At 43.5% G+C, this 20,693-nt stretch overlaps 1 protein-coding gene and 1 long non-coding RNA gene across 3 annotated transcripts; one reads left to right on the top strand and one right to left on the bottom strand.

Moving 5' to 3' along the window:
- The first annotated feature begins 127 nt into the window (after window positions 1-127).
- LOC134421463 (MOB-like protein phocein) lies at window positions 128-18,648 on the top strand. Of its 2 annotated transcripts, XM_063162444.1 has the most exons (8): window positions 9,208-9,310; window positions 11,270-11,332; window positions 11,776-11,876; window positions 12,517-12,559; window positions 12,804-12,890; window positions 14,464-14,543; window positions 15,305-15,416; window positions 16,295-18,648. In XM_063162444.1, exons 1-8 carry the CDS (start codon window positions 9,251-9,253, stop codon window positions 16,424-16,426), a joined length of 678 nt encoding a protein of 225 aa, XP_063018514.1. In that variant the 5' UTR covers window positions 9,208-9,250; the 3' UTR covers window positions 16,427-18,648. The 2 variants fall into 2 exon arrangements, with proteins under 2 accessions (XP_063018515.1, XP_063018514.1); XM_063162445.1 differs by lacking the exons at window positions 9,208-9,310; window positions 11,270-11,332; window positions 11,776-11,876; ... (3 more) ...; window positions 15,305-15,416; window positions 16,295-18,648 and adding exons at window positions 128-233; window positions 2,068-2,232; window positions 3,425-3,514; window positions 4,059-4,415.
- LOC134421464 (uncharacterized) lies at window positions 6,178-9,006 on the bottom strand. Its single transcript, XR_010028599.1, has 2 exons — window positions 8,676-9,006; window positions 6,178-6,808 (listed from the first exon to the last, which is right to left on the bottom strand). It is a non-coding gene; the product is annotated as an uncharacterized LOC134421464 (long non-coding RNA).
- Window positions 18,649-20,693: the final 2,045 nt, after the last annotated feature.

Raw genomic sequence — 20,693 nt, 5'->3', positions numbered from 1 at the left:
CTGTGCGGCGGGTCCGCGGTGCCGCCGGGGCGCAGCCGTTCCCGGGACTGGGATGGTGCCGCAGAAGTTGAAAAAAAACGGCGGCGCTAAACGTCCCCGGGGCCGGGGGAGGGGGTCGGGGCTGCTCCGCCCCGGGGCGGGGCGCCGGTCGCGCATGCGCACGCCGTGACCTTCCTCACGTGTGTGCTGGCGGCGGCGCGGTCACTCGGTGCGGGCGGCGCGGGAGCATCATGGTGAGTGCCGGGGCCGCCGCCATCTCCCCAGCGCTGCCGCGGCCCCGCTCCCGGGCTGCTCCGACCCGCGTGCCCGCCGGCGCGGGGACACACAGCCCGCACGGCAGGGCGGCGCCCCTGCTCCTCCCCGCGCTTGGGTCGCTGCCGGGCCCCGAGCAGCCGCGCACGGGTGTGCTCGGTCCCTGCCGTGCCCGCGGGCAGCGCTGGGTCGCGGGGGAACGGGAGAAGATGGAGGCGGGGGGTGGCGGCGCCGCAAGGTCACGCAGTCCGCGGGGCAGAGGCGACTCCCCGGCAGGCGCGGGGGCTGCGGGCCGGACGTGGCGGGCGGTTTGCCGGGGCTGCTTTCGGCTGCGCGCACACCGGAGCTCAGGGTTCCTCCCGCCGCAGTAACGGGAGCGGCCCCGTGACAGCAGCGCTGCAGGGCAGGGCCGCGCAGGCCACGGCGGGTCTCTGCGGAGAGAGGCAAGAAACCTGTGCCACGCTCCGGAGCTTTCTATAAGTTTTGTAAAATTTTTTATAGAGAAGAAGGAGAGTTTCACTGAGTTGCCCTTGTTCTCGCAGTGATACTTGATTCTTAGGATAATAATATCGTGAAGAATTAAAACTTAGTGTAAAATATTGATGGTCATAAGTCTGGCAGCTTTATTTCTGGTAAACGTAGACAGCTCTTATAAAGGAGGGTCAGCGATATTATCTCTCAGAATGGAAACGTACAGAACTGGCAGCCTTTTCCCTTGGTTATCTTCCATCCCTGTGCTGCTGGCAGCAGTCAAATACAGCATCTTCCATGTGCCCTGCCCCTGACTTTGCTTTCTGCCGCTGCTCAAGTGTGTGTGGATGCCGATGAGTGCCAGCAAAGGGCACACGGATGCCAGGCCCTTCCAGCTCTTTCTCTGAGCATGGGCTCTGTACCTGTCCCCTGGAGCTCTATCTCCATGTGACTTGGCAACCTGCCATATCTCTCCTTCTAAATCAAAGCAGGTTCCTTCCTCCTGACCCCCGTGCGTTTGGGATAAGTGCATTTGCTTGCATTTATCTGGCCTATGGCAGTTAGACTGCTGGTTCTGAAATGCAGAGATAGCAGAAAGTAGTTGCAAAAAAACTCCAAACCTAAACCAATTGTGAGGGAAAAATCCAACAACTTAATAAAAACCCTTCACCTTGACTCTGCTTAAGCAGAAGCAGATACTGAAGCAGTTGAGCTAGAAAGATGCCTACCTTCTCATTTTCACGGCCTTGACTTAAACTTTCTTGTAATTTTTTCTGACTCTGTAGAAGTTGGTGTCAGTACTAGCACTGTGGCTCAGGCTTCAGGTTCTCGCTATTTTTTTTGGTAATGCTTCAAAGCACCCAAGAAAGATTGACAGTGGGGCACCTGGCTAGACCTGTATTCCAAAGCTGTTCACAAGTACAGGTGCAGCTCTCCCAGGGAGTCCTTAATTTCATTAGATCTGGTTGTGAACTGGAGAAATGCAGTTCCTATAATCATCAATAATTGTGTGCACCAAGCCATAGCAACTAAGGGGTGCTGTTAAAAGCCTAGAGGCCTTTCCAGGCAGAGGAGTCTGCTCATCCGTGGGTGCTTTATTCCCCAGCTGGAGTACATCTTCTTGCAGCTGAATTGTCAGGATTGCCCAGCATCTGCCTGTGCCCTCAGGAGTTTCTGATGCAATCACAGCTCGTATTTGCTGCTACTAAATAAGTGCCTAGCAGTTGTCTTACACTATTCATCTCTCTCAAAATAAACCATTATGTGTTGGGGTTTTAAAACTCCTTTTAATTGCAGTCTTTGTTGTAATGGCTCTCTTGTTACAATGTACAATTGCTTCCACAGGCAGGAAAAGCATTTAGGAAATTTCTTCCCCTCTTTGATCGTGTACTGGTCGAGCGATGTGCAGCAGAGACAGTAACCAAAGGAGGAATCATGATACCAGAAAAATCCCAAGGGAAGGTACTACAAGCAACAGTAGTAGCAGTTGGATCTGGAGGCAGAGGAAAGGTAATTCCTCAAAGCATTCCCTTTGGGTAGAACCAGTAATGAATGGGGTGGTGGTAGCTGGAATATTGCCATAGGAGTGGGATGGTTATAGTGCAGAAGTGGTGATGGCTCACAAAAATGGATGACTGTGATAGCTGAAATTACAAGTAGGGATTCAAAAAGCAGGTAGAAATCTCAAGTTGTCCTGAAATAAATTCCAGCATTCCTTTAATCATTTGTAAAATGGAGTGGAGTTTCTTTTGTTTGCTGTTGGTGGTGGGGGTTTTTTCAGGAGGTGTTGGTGGTGTTAGTTTATTTTAAGTATGTAGACAGTGTTTTGTGTGATACCCTGTTTCATCACATCTCAGCCAAAACCTTGAGGGACCAGCAGACTTCTTTGTTAAAATTATTACATGCTCACATGACTGTGACTTGTGAGCAGGGTGGAACCCCAGAATGCAGGGGTTCCACAAAATATAAGATGCCTATTTATTGGCTGCCTTGTGCTGTGCAAAATATCATTGTCCATAAGGATTAGGCTTATTGGATTAAAGAAAGTCAGCAATCAAATAAGTGTTGAATAAGTGCTTGTTAATTTTGCACATTGGATATGTATATGGAAATAAGACAGCTCACACCAAGGCCAGTGCCTGGGGGCTTCCACAGCAGAAGGGCTGGTTCCCCTCCAGAGCAGTGTCCAGTCAGTAGCAGCTCTGGAAAGCAGGTTAAATTTCAACCTGGGCACATTGCCTTGGCTTTTCTTTACCATGAGTCTCTCTCTGCATCCCAGGCTGGTTTGTGTCAGGATCTGACTTTTAACAGCCTATGTTGTGAAAGGGTGATAATGTTAGACTAATGTGTTAATGTTTTGCTTATAATAAAAAATTAATTAAACTCTATCAGGTGTTTCTAAACAATTGAATTGATGGCAACAGACAAGTTGGTCAAAGTTACAGAAATGGGAAGGTACTTTTTAAACTAGCACTTAGGGAAATTATCCTTGGCTATAGAATATGGAGATGGACTTTGTCCCTTGATTTTACAAGGGGGTTTCATGGTTCTTAAGTGAAGTCAAGCAAAGACCTCACACTTGTCTTTACAGTCAAAACTAAATGCAGAGTTGTGATTTCCTGAATGTTTCTTTGCATGGATGGACTGTTGTAGTTTGGAGGAATTCTGTAAGAGAAAAGTAAGGATTTTTTTCTTTTTTCAGAATGGCGAGATTCAGCCAGTGAGTGTAAAAGTTGGTGAAAAGGTTTTGCTCCCAGAATATGGTGGTACTAAGATCGTACTGGAAGATAAGGTAAGTTTCCCAGCTTTGTAAGTGCAAAGCAGAATGGTTCCTGAAGCAGCAGTATTAAATACTGTGGGTACTTTGTGCTGTTGGCACCATTCAAGAAAGGGAGCGGCTGGATCCAGCCACCTTCTGACAGCTGTGCTACTGCTATTTCTGCCCTGCATAAAGGGAAGCAACCACAGGAACCTCTGACCTGACCTTTGCTGGGTGGGCAAAATGTTCCACATGTCAAGTGCATATTAGAGGGAATCCAAAAAGGCTTAGGAGTTCCTGGGGGCATCCTTGTTTTTGGCAGGGAAGGCCTGCAGAATTGTTTTCTAGCAGTTCTTGTGCTTTCCCACTGCTAGACGTAGTAACTTGATAGCTTCCAAGGAGTATCTTAGGAAGAAAAAGAACTTTTTCGAGACTAGCTCTACATGTTGACTTTTTGGTTAGCTTGCTTTTGATTTTGTACTTAATGACTGCAATAATGCTGACTCAGAACAAGACAGTATTTGCAAAACAAGAAAAATATTTACGTGACTGAAGCTAATGTTTCTTTTCTTTACAGGACTACTACTTGTTTAGAGATGGTGACATTCTTGGGAAATATGTGGACTAAACCTGTTGCAGTATCAGTCATCCATTCCACTAAATAGCTGAAATTTTTCTTTCATCATGTAAATAATGTCCTTTATTTTATAATAAACAGGCATTGAGTCTTTGAAATAACTCGTGATCTCACTGTAACGATGGAACACAAATAAAAATATGTACAGTCAGAAATCAGTTGCTCTTGCTTGAGTTCCATTGAACAGTGAAATTTGGATGACCACCAACCAGCCTTAATTATCCCAAACAACATCATTTTATATCCTTATCTCTGTACTGAGATTGTAAAGGTCTTTACAATAAACTGCTAAAACTATTCTGCTTCTGTCTCAGTTTCTGCTGTTGCTCAGTGAAACTGAGTCTCCATTGTGTAATGAGCTCTCTGCACCATTCAATGGCAGTAATATGTTATTTTCACCAAGTTTATATAAAATGAGCTTAAAATGGTTACCAGACTGATGCAGCTTGCTGAGGATTTTTATCCAGCTCCCTTGCACATTGCACTCCTGAGATAGGATGGGTTCTTGTAACTTCTGCCTGCAGACCCTGAAACACTGAAGGTTAAGGCACACAAACAGCCTGTCCCCTGCAGTTGGAAGGAGCTTGGTACCAGTCATGTCTGTGCTGGGACAGACTCATCCAGTTCCCAGATGGAGCAGATAAGAATTAATGGTTATTGTCACTTAGCACTCACTAAACTTTGACAATAGAAAATAAAAAAAAAAAAACAAAGCAGCTGTCAACCAGGCAGAAGTGGGGCTGATGCTGATCTTAAATGAAGTTTCTTTACTGATTACCACACCATTACACCCAGACCTTGAGCTTTCCCTTAACTCAGGAGAGACCTGCTTTGACAAATTGCATTTCCTTTACCCTTAACTATTCTTAAATAGCAAGACATTGATTTAGGTAATGCTGAAGCAATTAAATTTGCATATTCCTGGCCACCTTCTCTTGCCTTGACAAGGATTTGGGGTTGTATGTGCAGGAGCACCCAGATCTGCAGTGTTTCTGAGGAGGCTTTCAAAGCTGGAGTGCACAGAGGGATTAGTGCAGCCTAAGAACAGACAGTGCCTTAAAGTGCTTTTGGGGTAGTCCCAGTGAAATCAGTCAGAACGTGGCTTATTGCTGCTGAAACTTCAATGGCAGGAGTTAAATTTCACTTTTCTCTCTAGTCGAGCTGATTGGAACTCAGGCCTGCTAGATACATTATAACCCTAATGCCAGAGGTACCAGTAAAGAACTGTAACAAAATATTTTTCAGATCTCCACTCAGATGCTGCAGTGAGGGACTCAAGCTCTGACACAGTTAGTAACACCGTGTATTTTCTGCCAGCACAGAGGTCAGCTGGAGCCATGCCTTTCCCTAGGTGCCATTGGTCACCCAGCCATTCCAGCAGGAGCTGCACTTGCCAGGCTTGGCTGCAATGGCTTTTGCTCCCCTTTGTTGTGGGGTGCTTGCCTTGGCTGCTTCCCTCTGCTTGCTCTGGAGCTGAAAACAGACCAGGCACTGCTCTGGGGCTTAACTTTGCACTGAACTGTGGACAAACAGGGAAGATGCTAAATTAATCAAAATATACTTTTTAGTATAAAAGACCTACATCTTGAAATCTGCCCTATTGCAGTCTTACTTTAGTAGTTACAGCACTGCAACTTCAAGCTGAAACTTCAGATAATCACACCCCAAGGACCTTGCAAGACAATTGATTGTGCAAGGAAACACAAACTCCCTGGGAAGCATTATCTCCCACTGCAGCCAGCAGGCCTTTATCTCCCAGGATAAGGCAGGCACTCTGCTGCAGTCACACAGCAAAGAGGAGAAGCTATCTAAAAGATTTGCACACAGCTTAGAGACACTGTACCCCATCTCAAGGGGCAGTAGGAGTTAACTGCCAACAGAGAAATGTTTAGGCCTAAAATTCCAGCATTTCTTTCCCTAATGTCTGTAAAAGACACAAACTGCATAGGATGACTCCGAGCCCTCACCACGCAACCTGGCTGCCCCCAGCTCCACTTTCAGCCCAGCAGGTTTTCAGCAGCTTGATACAATGCCTCTTTATTAAAATAAAAAATGCCTATTCATTATAGAAATAAAATATAAAATGCCTATTTATTAAACTGAGCATGGCTGTATCTAGTACAGTTTACGTAGGTGATTTAAAACAGAAGTCACACTTTGTGGGAATAAGTAATTGATGGATGTGGGGGGAAAATAGTGTTCCTAGGCCTAATTAAATGGAGGACACAGTGGAACACTTGCTGGAGTGACAGGAATGTTCTATCCTTGCACCACAAGGCTCTCACTGGGAGCAAGGACAAGGCCACTGCCACCCAGCCAAGGGGATCCATCTGTGTCACTGCCTGTCAGGCCATGACAGTGTGCCAAATCCCATATCCCTCGGGTTCCTCAGGCAAGGACACACAGTCACAAACCCTCTTTCCTTGCTGTGTTCTTCCTGTAGGAAACCAGGCTTCTTTCCACTGTTTTCTACATGGTTTAAAAAATGTAGTTTTGGTGTAAATGCTGCATATTGCCCCACCTGCTTTTATGAGGGGATACAGTCTTCAGTCTTTCTTCAGTCTGTCTGAATCCCAAGGAAACCGAGTGGACTCCATCTTTTGTGACTTTCTTTTCCTAACACTTCAGAATAGCTTCCATTCTCAGCAGCTGTAGTGTTTTCAGAGTTTTCTCACCCTGGTTATGTCATCCTGCCACAGTAAGAAAAGGATGGAACATTTATATGCCAAAAGAAAAGAAAGGACAAGACAGGTCCCTAACAGCACATGCATGGTTGATTAATTTTTGGCCAAATATTCAAATTTTCATTAGTGAAGGCCATAAGATGAAGACCAGCTGAAACCCCAAAAGTGAAATTACCCTTGTTCAGATTTTGTTCAAAAACAGCTTGAAATTGAATGAAATAAAAATAATAAGCATCTTCCAGGAATACAGGGTTAATTATCAAGGAGCAGCACAAGATAACCCTACAGAATTTAAGATCTCAATAAACGAGGCAGATTTCTTTCCTTTTTTCTGCAGACACATGAACCATCTTCAGACTGAACTAACAGAGACATATTTTTCTCTGACTGGTATTTCTTCACGGTCAGATTTGTTTCCATGTTAAAAGCAAAATGGCCATGAAATAAAAGTCAGGGACAAATGGAAATATCAAGTCCCTAACTTTTCTGTGCTTTAAGGTTAAACCTTGAATTTGGTGATAGGAAAAAAACCAAACCACAATAATAAAAGAATAATGCAAACAAGCTGCTGAATTTTGAAGGACTCAGGCAGCTAGAACCGCTTGTGTTTCAAAACTGGCTAATAATAATATCAATCTCATAAAAAAATAATATTGGAATACAGCTGGCCTAAAGAGGTACTAGGACATTTCTACTCCTCGTTCCAATACACCAATTTCTCTCAGAATTTTAAACCTTTTGATGGTTTCTTACACAAGCTGGGTTTCGCCACACAACCCGAAGAGCTGACATCCCTGACGTGCCTGGGGCAGGAATGCGGGCCAGGAGTAAAAAAGTAACCAGCGCAAGCCGAGCTCAGGCGCCTGCAGGCGGGAAGGCCGAGCTCCGCGTTACAGTGTAACGTGAGAGGAGCTGCCCTGCCGGCGGCAGAGCCCGCGGGTCGGTCACTGCTGACCCCGTCCCTCATTTCTGCTGCCCGCGCACGGTGCCGCTCCCGGGACGAGGCAGGGCCCTGCTCGCGGCCTTGCCCAAGCCCCGTCAGCATTCACAGGGCGCTTCTCTTTCTGACGGGGAAGCCTAGTTAGAGACTTTTCAGTGTTCTCGATCTAGAAATGTTTCACAATTTGTAGTTCTCACTGGGTAGAAGGAAGGGGTTTTAACGTGTTATTTATAGCAAAATAATTGAGTGAAGGGGGAAGCTACAACCAGCAGTCACCCCGAATGCGGTGGGAGCAGGGAGCCAGCAGCCTCCTCCACCTTGCAGCCAACACCCCACAGCTGCCACCATTTTTCCCTGGTTGTGTGAGGGAGGCGTCTCACGATACCTCGCTGCTTCATCGTTCTTGCACACAGACAGAAGCAATTCACCCCTCCTTATTCTGTACTCATTTCTACCACGTGTTTATAACGTGGTAGAAATATAACAACTTTCAAATAATTTTCTTCTCACCCTACAGAAATACTATAAGTCACTCCAGTCTTTCAAAATGTTTTCTTGCTTGTAAGGGAGCCGTATTTATCAGCCAGTTATGAGGTAACAGTGTCTTTTCTGTTTTCTTCGCAAATAGAGTCAACACCCGGCTCAGTAACCCTTGAAACCTGGGCTAACTGTTTGCCATTAGCGCAGCAGTTTGTGCCCTCTGTACACCGAGCTCACAGGGTCTCAATCCTGCCTGTGGAGACCTAGAAAGGCTTCCTACCCACTTTAAAATTATTTGGCCCCAAACAACCCTCGCTAGGGTGGGGTTTTACTCATTATTTTAAAAATTAATCTTGAATATTAAACTCAGAATAATTTTAATTCCACACCCTTATAGTTTGTGTCGCACATAGCATCAGGGGCTCGGTTGTACAGACCCAAGCGAGGACTAACCTTGCGTGAGCGCATGCACAGCCGAGGCTGGCGGGGGATGCTGATGAAACGGGATGAAATACGATGGATTTCCCAATAACCACTCAATCTCTGTGCGAGGCTTTGCCTCGCAACCCGGGTCTCTCGTTGCGACACCGGCCCCGCCGCGCAGCACCGAGCGGCCGCCCCAAACCTCCCCACTCCCGGCTCTGTGGGTGTGGGGGTGTCAGTGTTGTCTCTCCGGAATACAAAGCTCGGCTCTGACAGAGGGACCTGCAGGACAGCGCGCTCACAGGGAAGGATCCGTGGCCTCCAGCGCCGCGCGGAGGAGAGCGCGATAGCGCTGCCGGCCGGGAAGGGGCAGGGACGGTACCGGGGCGGCCCCACCGCCGCCTCCCCTCACGGCCACCCCCACTCACCCCTCCCGCTTTCTCTCGCGAGAGCCGTTCCCGTGCCCGCCCCCGCCGCGCGCGCGGCTGTTCTGGCCGTGCCCCCCCTCCCTCCGCAGGCCCGCTCCCGCCCCGCCCCGCGGCTGTTCCGCCCCGCCCCGCCCCGCCCCGCGCGGCCCCGCGGCACATCCGGGCCCCGCGGTCGCTATGGTCATGGCGGAGGGCACGGCCGTGCTCCGGCGGAACCGCCCGGGCACCAAGGCCCAGGTGAGTTGTGCGGGGCCGCCGCCGCCCCGGCCGCCGGGCGAGCGGGCACGGGCAGCGCCGCCGGCGGGGCCCAGCGGCCGGCGGGGCGGCGCCGAGGGCCGCTCCAAGGGCCGCGCCAGGCCTACCGAGGCCGGGGCGGCGGCGGCCCCGCTGCGGGGATCGCTTTGTTCGCGGGGCAGAGGGCGAGACCCGGCAGCGGCTCCTTCCCCGCGGGGTCGGCGGAAAGGCCGCCGGGGCTTGCAGGCTGCGGGCTGGGAGCGGAGGTCGCGTCGGGCCCGGCTGGCCGAGGGAGGCGCCGCGTTCCGCAGGCGGGGGCCCCGGCCGGGCGGAGAAGGAACACCTGCGAGAGCCGGGCGGGAGCGCCGCCGGCTGGGGCGGGCGGGGCGGCTCCCCGGTGTTGTCAGGCACTGCTGCTGTTCCTGCTCTGAAAATACCGGCAGGGAGCTCCTGACCCTGCACTGGGCTCCGCGGGGAGCTCGGCACCGTCAGAGCGACCGTACCTGCCTGTCCTCCCAGAGGGATGTCATCCCTCCCTTACGTAACTGCACACAGGGAAATTCTGCTGTCACATCGCTTCTCTTAATCGAAATGGAATTAATCTGTTTCTGAGGTTTCACGGTCAGCTGGAACAGGCACACCTCAAACACGGAAACTGCATTTTTTAGATTATTGCAGAGAGATGATCTGTCAAACCTCTATGTGAGGCTTTCCCCTGTGCTTTTGGGAGGAGATCTCATGGTGGGAAAGGAGCTGTGTATGACAAGTGTCTTCTCCTGTTCTTTGTCATAGCAGAGAGGTAAAATTATTACACAATCCTGTAAATCAGGTCATTCTATGCATTTTTAATCTGTAAAGGAGACAGAATGTCTCCTGTGTGAGAAGGAGATCTGTGCCTTTGATAAATTTGGGGTATTCTGAAAAACAGCTGGACATATACCTAGGTTTGGTCAACTATTATGAAATTCATGTAGATTGAAGAGTTTTGTGTACAGTGATGATAATTTCTCTCCATAGACATGATTTTTCTTTGTGTGTGGCTGTATTTAATGTTTTATTTTGGATGACACTGGTATAGCTGTTCAGTTTGCAAATACAATTAGGTAATGATATTTCAACAGTGGATATGCACTTGAGGTATTTCTGCCAGAGCTGACTTGCTCTCTCAGGAACAGATTGCCAAGCTTTGCTGTTGGGACATTTTCATTGAGTCATTGCACCTGCTGGGATGACTACAGCAAGCTGACATGCAGCATCTCTGCATGATATGAGGGAGCAGCACCAGATTTTAGATGTGAAAAATGCACAGTAAGAAAATGCCTGTGGTTGGGATGGTCATGGTGCAGCACAGGTGGACTGCTGCAGCACACAGGTGCAGCTGGATCTGAGGTGAAACTTCAGCAAGGCTTTATCATTAACAAGGCTGATGAACATCCAGAAAATTTAATTAAGGCACACTGACCATACCAAGGGTGAGGTGGGAATGTGGTACCAGGTTAGGCCAGCACAGCGTTGCGTGATCTCAGTTCAGAGATGTTTTTCTTGCTGTGTCACCACTGGGAGTTTGAGTTTCATAAGCAGAGTGTGCTGCTGCTCTCTGCAGACCTGTTCTTGCCTGCTGCTGCCTGGTGTGGCACCTGCAGTGGGTGCTGTGTGCTGTATTTCATGGAACAGATGGGTGGTACAGGCTCTGGGTGGTACAGCGGGGCTGCTCACCTGCTGAGCCATGCAGAGCTTTTCCTTTCAAGGTGTTCTGCTGCTGCTGCTGCAGTGCTGGGAGTGCAAATCCTCTCTCTCTCTTCCTGCCAGGACTGTGTGCTGCTTCTGTTCACATGCAGCTTCCTGGAATTGTATCAACTCCATCTATTTTCCTGCATGCTCAGGCTTATTGTAGGCTGTGTGCCTTTCTTCCTCCCCCTCTGGTTTTGTTACATTGCTTTAAAATTTCTTTTTTCAAAACAGGATTTCTACAACTGGCCTGATGAATCCTTTGAAGAAATGGATAGTACATTAGCTGTCCAGCAGGTATTGCTGCTTACATGAAATGTTGTTAAAGAGTGCAGTTTCCCAGGTTTTGTGTTCTGGAATATAAAATTGAACAGGGCTTGCTATTTATCTGCTTAGGGTGTTGCTGCACAGCAGTGAATTTGCTAAGCACCTATGTATATTGACAAGTTAATGGTTAATTTTGTTTCCAGAAATAACTTAAATTCCCATGTCTGGTTTAAACAAATCAGATTTAGGAAAATGGTGGGGGTTTCTCTGTTCTTTTACCTTTTTTAATTGAAGAAAGGCATTTTTCAGATCTGGCATTTTGAATACCAGCTTCCTTACCCTGTCCATCTATTTTGAACTTTTTAGTCTGTCAATAATTTAAGTAAAAATTAAGCCCCTCCAAGATGTAATGTTCTAAATATACTTTCTTACTGTAATTACAAGATCTAGTATTTTTTCTACTCCCTCCCCAGTATATTCAACAAAACATAAGGGCAGACTGTTCCAACATTGATAAGATCCTTGAACCTCCTGAAGGCCAGGATGAAGGTGTATGGAAGTATGAACATTTAAGGTAAAAATCCATTTGTTGTTAATATTCTGTCTTGGTTCTGAATTTTGTTCACTGATGCTGGTAGTGAATCTATTTGAATGTGACACATCAAAACTAACTTAAATCAAATTTGATTCTTCCACTGTTAAATATTGGTATTATTTTCTGAATTCCCTGTTACTTCTAAAGATTTAGAATATGCTCTGATCTTAATGTTTCCTTTAGAAGAAACTATTTGCACCTCACTTCTTGAATAGGAAGATACAGTCATGAATTTCCATAGCACTTTCTCATAGTATTGTCAGTTCTCCATCTCCACTAATGGGTAATGTGATTTCCAGATGCTCCCAGTGCTTTTCCTGAAACTAGCAGGCAAATAGGCAGGCACAGCAGGAGTGTCTCACAGTTCTTTTTCTGCTTGTAAGGAAACAAACCTTTTTATCCGCTTTTGGTTTTTTAAGTTGCAGTACAATACTTCCACTAAATGATATGTTAAACTCAAGCTTTGCTGTCAGTGAATAATTAAAATATAATTGTTTAGCTGGGTAAGAAGACCATCTGCTGGTATGAAGATCAGAGTGTCTAAGCTGTTTTCTATGAGATACTTGCAGTGAGGAAACAAATAGCTGATTTTGATGCTGCTGTGTTCAATTTCTTTTAGACAATTCTGCCTTGAGCTCAATGGACTGGCTGTCAAGCTTCAGGTAATTAATTCTTTTCTTGAGACATTTTGTCAGGGAGGAGACTCTTTAGTTTTGTGTAGATTGCAGAGCTTTCTTCTAAATATATACATGCAGGGCTAAGCAGTGGTTGGAGGTTTTGTAGTATTTTAAGGGCATATGGCAAATAATCCATTTGGGGGGTGGACAGGGCAAGGAAATTATTTGAAAAGATCAGCTCCTTTTTGCTGCTGGGGTTTTTTCCTTAACTGAACAATTGTTTTAACAGAGTGAATGTCACCCTGACACGTGTACTCAGATGACAGCAACTGAACAGTGGATTTTTCTTTGTGCAGCTCATAAAACTCCCAAAGAGGTATGGATGTATTTTGGAAAACTGATTCCAGTGATGCAGGAATTTTCTTTCACAGTTAATAGGTTCACGAGGAGCCTCTTAAAGGTGGCTTCTCTAGTCAAACTGAGAGCTTATGTGGGTTAAGAATATCATTTGAGCTACTCTTCTTTACCATTCTGTAATGTTTTACAGAGGAACAGGATGAGGTAAAAGGAACTGCTTTTTTACCTCAGTATTAGCAGCTTTGCACATTCCCCTTTTCTCTCTGGGTTGGTGTTGACCCTGCCTGAAACTCAAAGGAAAAAAGCTCTTTGTTTAACTGATAGAAGAGTTCATGCTGAGAATGGGCTCTCATCTTCAAACGTTGGCCTTGATCCACAGGGTAAACCTGACACTGCAAACCTGACTGCATGTGCTCATTCTTAGGGCAGGTACTCCAAAAAGGTGGTGGAGTCATGATTCTAGTCAAGTGGGTTTATCAGCATGGCATTAGCTTGTCTTCCTCCATGTCCAGTTAGTTTAAACTTTGTTCAATTTTCTGTTAAAACACTTAACACATCTTTTTTTTTTTTTTGCCTTCAGAAAGTCTTTGTTGCTTTTGGTAATGATTGGTAGTGCAGTTTGTCATATTTATCTTTGTATTTCACCTTCCAGAATAAGGTATTGATTCTTTTTAACCTCATCTTTCCTGCCCTGTAAGATCTTTTTTCTTGTTTTGTTCTAATTTTACTTTCCTGAGATGTTTGTATTTAGCCAACTTCCCACTCTCTCCTTTAACCCCTGCCCCTAGTCAGCACCTTGGCATGTCTGGCAGTGTAGTCCTCAGCTGGACTGGAGAACTTCAGGCTTCTTTTTATCTCTGAGCATGCAGCATTCATCTCCTGTTTTCTGTGGCAGTAGCCACCAACTATGGTCAGAGAGGGGCTGATGGAACCTTGAACTGCTGAGAGAAATGTAGAACTGACAAATCTTTTTCCTGAAATTGGTGAATGGACAATGGACATACTTTCTCTCAGTCTATCTTTTCTTCCTTGAGGTGTACTTGATTGCAGAGCCAGGGATGGCTTGTTACACACTTAGTTACATGTATGATTTTAGTTTTCTTTGCCAAATCAAAAAGCACTGATAGATTTAGGTTTGGTTTCAGAGCCTGTAAAAGAACAAGTCTGGCAACTTGACTGTGTGGGAAACAAATTGAGCTGAGGTAACAATCATCTTTCCTTTCAGTGTACTTCTAGCATGTATTTTTATGATACAGCTTTGCTCAAGGAGAAGCATAGAATTCACTACTCACATGCATAATGGCATTGCCATAGTAACCTTTTCTTGAAATAATTTTCATGGGTTGTGAAGCAGAGAAAAGAAATAACTCACTTAAGGAGGAAATGTAGTTATACATATATATACACACATATATATGCATATATACATATATATATACACACACATATATTTATACCTTTCGACAAGCTATGTGAAACTTTTGGGGATAAAAATGACCAATGAAGTTCAAAGCATCAGAAAATATGATGTTTCTTTTTAAACAAGTTCTGACAATGTCATGCATGTGCTCACTCACTGTCTGTTTCTGTAGTGTCCTGCTATAGACTACACCCGGCACACACTTGATGGAGCTGCATGTCTTCTGAATAGCAATAAATATTTCCCCAGCAGGTAAAAACATTTTCTCTTGGGAGGAGGGAAGGGGCTGGAACTTAAGACAGTGAAAAAGCCCAGGGAGAAATGAAATGCATGTGTCATGGACTACTGTTGGAACTATCAAAAATCCTGCAGCTCTGAGGAGTTGGGAGGCCTATTGCCACTTCTAAGCCTAGGAAGAGTTCTGGCTTATTCAAAGTTTGCCATTTACTGGAGCTAAGGGATGCTTTTTAGGGAAAAACTGTTTTAGTCATACCTGTTAGTGGTATGGGGCTTCCATTGGAGTAGTGCCCACCTAGACAAGAGGATGGCCTTTGGACAGATGCTGCACCTCAAATGCCTTCAACAGGACAGCACCAAAACCCTCCAGAAGCCAACACCAACCTACTGGGGGACATGGCAATTGCAGAAGACAAGAGACAGGCAACTGAATGGGCAGGGCACATCAGAGAGAACTTGGAGAAGTCAAAATTGTGCTTCTCGAGGAATTCAGCATAGACAAGGAGGTGCAATTGGAAGTCTTTTTTTTTTTCCTTTGCCCATAAAGCCTAGAAACCAGAGATCCAGCCTTTACCAGAATAACTGATGATGATTAGTTACAGGCAGAACTTCTTTGTAGTCAGAGTACAATTTGTAAATGTGGAGCTTGCACCAACAAGTCTAAATTTCATATGCAATTATACAGAATAGTTTTAACAATCAAGATTTTTGTCAACATGTACCTTAGTAGTCATTTCACTAGAACAGTTGTGTAACCTTTCTCCTGCTGCTTACAGGGTTAGCATAAAGGAATCCTCTGTAGCCAAATTAGGATCAGTGTGCCGAAGGATTTACAGGATATTTTCACACGCTTACTTTCATCACCGGCAGATATTTGATGAATATGAAGTAAGTAGTCTGAAATTACATCTTGAAAACAGGGTATTTACTGAAGTTACAGCTGTGATGGAGTTGTATAATTTTAGTCCTACTAGACTCTCTATATTCAAATGAAGGATTGATTAGAGTACAGTCCAGTTTTGTAAGAAATGAAAATCTGTTATACTTACATATACACACAAAAATTCATTTATGTAATTAGTGTATTTAGTTATGGTTTCCCTTCATTTAGATAAAAGGCCAGAATTGGAGGCTTTTCTACAGACAACTCAAATGCATCTTATATTTAAGAATCCTGAATGTATTCAAGCACTGAATGCAGTTAGTACTGCTTACAAATATATATAATCTCCTGTTTGTGTATGTTGCACAACAGTTAAGGAATGCTAATTGTGTAATTGTAAAGAATCAGCGTAATTGAGGGCAACTTGTGCACAACCAGTAACTTTTCTTTTTTAACAGGAAAGTCGAAACTAATAGATAGAAAGGAGATAAGGGGTACAGCTAAATATAAAAGGGAACCTTTGCCAAATCTCACTAAAGGATTCTGGAACAAATGATTGTGCCCTGTTGTGTTGGAGATAGACAAGAATATATTTAAATATGTAAAAGTATGGTTCTGAAATTCCTCCTACATGCACTAAGTGCTGTTAAATTGACCTGTGGCTGAAGCCTCAATTTCAGTAGGTTTCTTAGTATTTGTAGTAACTATAAGCAACCAGTAAAGATATAAAAGAAGCAATGACTTTACTAATTAAGTTTGACTAAGACCTATAAATGTAATGAGACAATTACATAGAGCAGGCTTTTTGTTCAGCATGTTCCTCATAATGGTGTAAAATAATTCTTCTGTACATACTGTTTTCTTCCCTTTTTTTCACCTCCAGAATGAAACTTTCTTGTGTCACCGGTTCACTAAGTTTGTGATGAAGTATAATCTGATGTCCAAGGATAACCTGATTGTACCAATTTTGGAAGAAGAAGTGCAAAATTCAGTGTCAGGGGAGAGTGAGGCATAATGGCAAGAGCAGTACAGAATCCTGTACTGAATATAAACAACACATGAATTATGTACTGTATATATCACTTTAGACACTTCAATCACGTATCTTCATAGCTTTGTTTAGTATACTTTTTGTATGCTGTGTGCATTGCCTTTTAATATGGGAAATACTTCTAAGTTATTCATGAGCTGTATATTCATCTATGTGGCACTCATGGTTTTTAAATAAAAGTAGTAGTATCTGTTTATAATGCCTGTTAATAAAAGAATTTACAGTTCTCTAAAAATGCTGCTAAACAATCATTGAATTACAATCCTGAAGATGTGTCTGATTGGGTGGGGCAAAAGTGAGATATCACAGCAAGCCATTTTGTAATGCAGTAGCTATATTAAGTCTTAGTTCAAAGATTATCACCTTAAATATATAATTCTGCAGGAAGCTTCCTGCAATGTAGCTTATTCCTAATTTACCTTTTATTTTTTTAAAATGGCTTTGAAGATTTACTTCTGGATATGCATATTGCTGTATGTGTACATCCAGATACTAACAGGATCTATAGTGTTAACCAAAAGGACAATTTCACTATGGTATTGAACATATATATTCTTGATAGATATATCTAACACACTTTCTGGACTTTCCTTTTGTCAGCAGTGGAGGTTTGTGTGCAGCAGGAGACAGGTGCTGTCCTGTTAAGGCAGACCTCTGCTGTTTCCAGTCCACAACCTCTCTAAAGAATACCTGTGCATATTTATGGCAACTGCTTACAGATTATACCTCAGCTGTTCATGTTACACTACATAACACCCTGGCACAGTCTCTGCTTGTATTCCTAGTCAACACATGCTACATACCTGAAATATCCAACCCGATTCTTTGCAAGAGTTAATTGTGTTTTCAACGTACATTTGTTTCTCTTCATTTACCTTAACCATATTGACAGAAAGATTGGGATTCATGCTTCTGGTTCCCTATCAGTTTCCCTGTTTGTTTCAATTGTGTTTGCAGATTTGCAATAACTGACAATTTCCATGAGTGCTGCTTAATTGTGTTTTGTCTAGAAAGATAGAATTAAATGTTTTAGAGATGCATATAAGAGAAATACTGCTAAGTGTACATGAATGCAGGGTCTAAAAGCAGTAGCAGTGTTCTTGAATGAATTTTGCTTTGCTGTTTAAGAAGTTAGCTTGTTTCTCTGAGGTTGACAGGAGCCCCCTTTATTTCTTTCAGCAGGTCACAATGGGCTAGCTCAGCTAGTTTCAGTAATTTACACTTTGTTTTCTGCATTACATTTACATGGAAAGAAGGGAGTCCACATATTTTTACTAAGTGTTTTTTCATAATATACTAAACATGCCTTAAATTCTATTTTTCTTTATATGAATCAAGCACACCTCAAGCAACTGTTATCACCTGGATGTAAAGGGAATATGAACAATGAGAAAATTGAGAGACTAAGCTTAAGTACTTCAACAGCTGTGTTCTTCAGCAGCTTCTTGTCTCATGTTTATCATTGTATTTAACTGTCAGCAGGGTAATTGCATGAGATGTTGTCAGAGTGAAGTAGCTTTAGTTACTGTCTATACACTTAGCTGTAACTTGCCTTGTATAGACCAGGTTACCTGATTTTGATAGAGACCTTGGAGTTTGTACTGCAGGTAGGAGGATGTTTTCTGGAGGTAGTAAAATGTATTTAGCTTGTTGCTGTCTGCTCTAGGTCCATCCATGTGTGGCTCCTTTGTACAGTCACTCTGCATGTGTATATTGGCTGTGGTGACTGGGACAGGCAAAAACATGGGACTGGTGTTGCTAATTACATTTCCTCTACAAAATTGAAGAAAATGATGTGGTGCTCAGGACTGCATTAAAATTTTAAACCTCTTCCTCTTATGCTTTAAGAGTTTAACTTCAAAACAAAACTCTGGAAGTTTGAATCCTGTTTATTCTCATTCAGATTTGCACTGTAAAATTGACTTGCTATACTAAGCTGATTTTATATAAGGCCTAAGTGAGACACTGCTTGTATTTTCCCTTGCTATTGTTTACATGAGTACTGTGTACACACATGTGCCTGGATGGTACCATAAAACTTCAGTTAGCCTAAGCAAACCATTGATTTGTCTAATAAATATTAACAGGTTTAATTTAGACTTTACATCATAGGGAAACTGAGACTGTCTTTGAATTATATTGTAAAAAAAGGATAAAATTAAACTGTTTCTTTATCCATACCACTATATTTTGACAAGTTGTTCTCTTTTTTCATGTTGTCTGAGAACACAGCAACTGTCTCCAACAGACCCTTGGGTGCTCCCCCCTCTCTGATCCAAGGTGTGCTCAACTCAGGTTGTCTTTCTTTCCAAAGCAGAGAAATAAAATACTCGTTAGGAACTTGCAAGTCAGACCTCAGATTTACACACTCCAAATCAGAACATGGTGGTTCCACAGTGAAAATATGGCAGGTCTAGACGAGGCCCTCTAGACACAGAATAATCACATTTCTGACTGCATGTCACACAGGCTGTAAGCAAACACTCACTGGCACATTACCTCTTCCTTGTCACTGGGGTTTTTCCTCACCTTTGGCTTAGCACATCTTCCAGCACATCAGCCACGGTGTTAGGCTGTCAAGACAGCAATCTCCTTTTTTTGCCTTCAAAAGATGAATATACTAAGAACAGGGAAAACCTAATGAGCTTTTACTAGATAGCATTAACTCTTATCAGGCTTTGCTGTTCAGACAAGACTGCAAAAAGGTGATTTTAACTTGAAGCAAGGTATACATTGATCTAACCCAGTCAATGTCAGTGTGAGACAAACACTATAAACTGGAACTGATTTGCTAAGTACTTCTAATGGTGAGAACCTTCCTATATGAACTATGGAAGAGATATGAACAAGATCTTTTTACAAAAAGAAAATATTTTACAGACCAAAAACAAGTGAAGCAGCCATTTATTGCAGTTGACCAGGTATGTAAATAAACTGTTCTGACAGTTATAAGCAAAGTACAAAATATTTAACTGTGGACAGTTTCTTCCTGTTTGTAAACATTAGAAAACTATTTCCTCTCCAAACAATTTAAGCATCAGAAAGTATAAACAGTCTTTTGCAGAGGTTCATGAACATGGCTGCCTTCTTTCTAATAGTTGCAGAGCATTTCTGTTGTCACAATCAGGAATGGGGTTTTCCTATTATGTTTCAAACACAAGGGCTCCTGGCTGAAGCCTTGTTATTGACTACAGAAAGTGTACTTACTGTTTTTTTCAGAGAATTCTTCTGATTCACAAAGCTGCTTTACTTAGTGGACAGTGCTGGTCACCACACCAGTAAAGGCAAACTTTAATGCTCTGGTTTGTGCCAGCCAGGTGAGGAGGATCTGAAATCAAATTTCCTATACCCAAAATGCACCCTCCCTTTTTCACTCATCCAAGTAAGGTAAGAGTTGTCTCTCAGAAATTCTACATGGAACAAACCAGAATATTTTTCATAACTCGTTTTAGTAGCATTTTCAATTTTTTCAGTTTCAGCATCCAAGCCTGTCTTCACACAGGCTGAGCAAACAACTTGCCATGACTGCCAAAGGCAAACAATGCAGATGAATAATTCTACAGCACAGGCAACTTTGATACTATGAGACAAATGACATTAAAAAAGCCCAGCTGTTCTTAACAATCCAGGAATTGCTCTGTGGGTTCAGAGGAAACAATTTAGCATAGCTATAGTGCATTAAAAAGACAGAAAAGGATCCAGAGGATTGCAGCATTGTTAACACCCGTGAGATTCATGAGCAAGGACTGAAGCATAGTCAAAACTGAGGGCTATAACTAAAAAAGAAGATGGCTTTATTTCATTTTAAAAGAAACCTTTCTTGCTGAAAGTGATGTTCTAGTGTACCTGTGGACATCCAGGGCATACTCAATATCCACCCTAGTTCCAGAAGTCTCTCCTGTGTACATCTCATTAATTGTAAGGAGAATATTTCTCTTAGAAAGATAGTATTTTATTTGAATTTTCTGCCCTTTCAACAGGTGATATGGAAAGATCTCAGTTAAAAATTAAATAATTTTTATCCAATTATTGCATTCTAGAAAGAGTAACTGTATTAAATGTACTACTTTATACTTTGTAACTTAAATACAGCTCAGTTTTGATTTAGGGTTCACTAATGTCAACTATCTTATGCATGGATCTTGCTTTATAAAAGGTTATTTCTTTGATATACTTTAAAAGCTCTGATTTGAACTATTCAGAACTGGAGTTCTGGACCAATTTTTGCCCA

Source organism: Melospiza melodia, chromosome 8, assembly GCF_035770615.1.
Source record: "Melospiza melodia melodia isolate bMelMel2 chromosome 8, bMelMel2.pri, whole genome shotgun sequence".
NCBI lineage: Eukaryota > Metazoa > Chordata > Aves > Passeriformes > Passerellidae > Melospiza > Melospiza melodia.
Note: the sequence above shows the minus strand (reverse complement) of the source record. Positions and strands in the feature narration are given on the sequence as shown.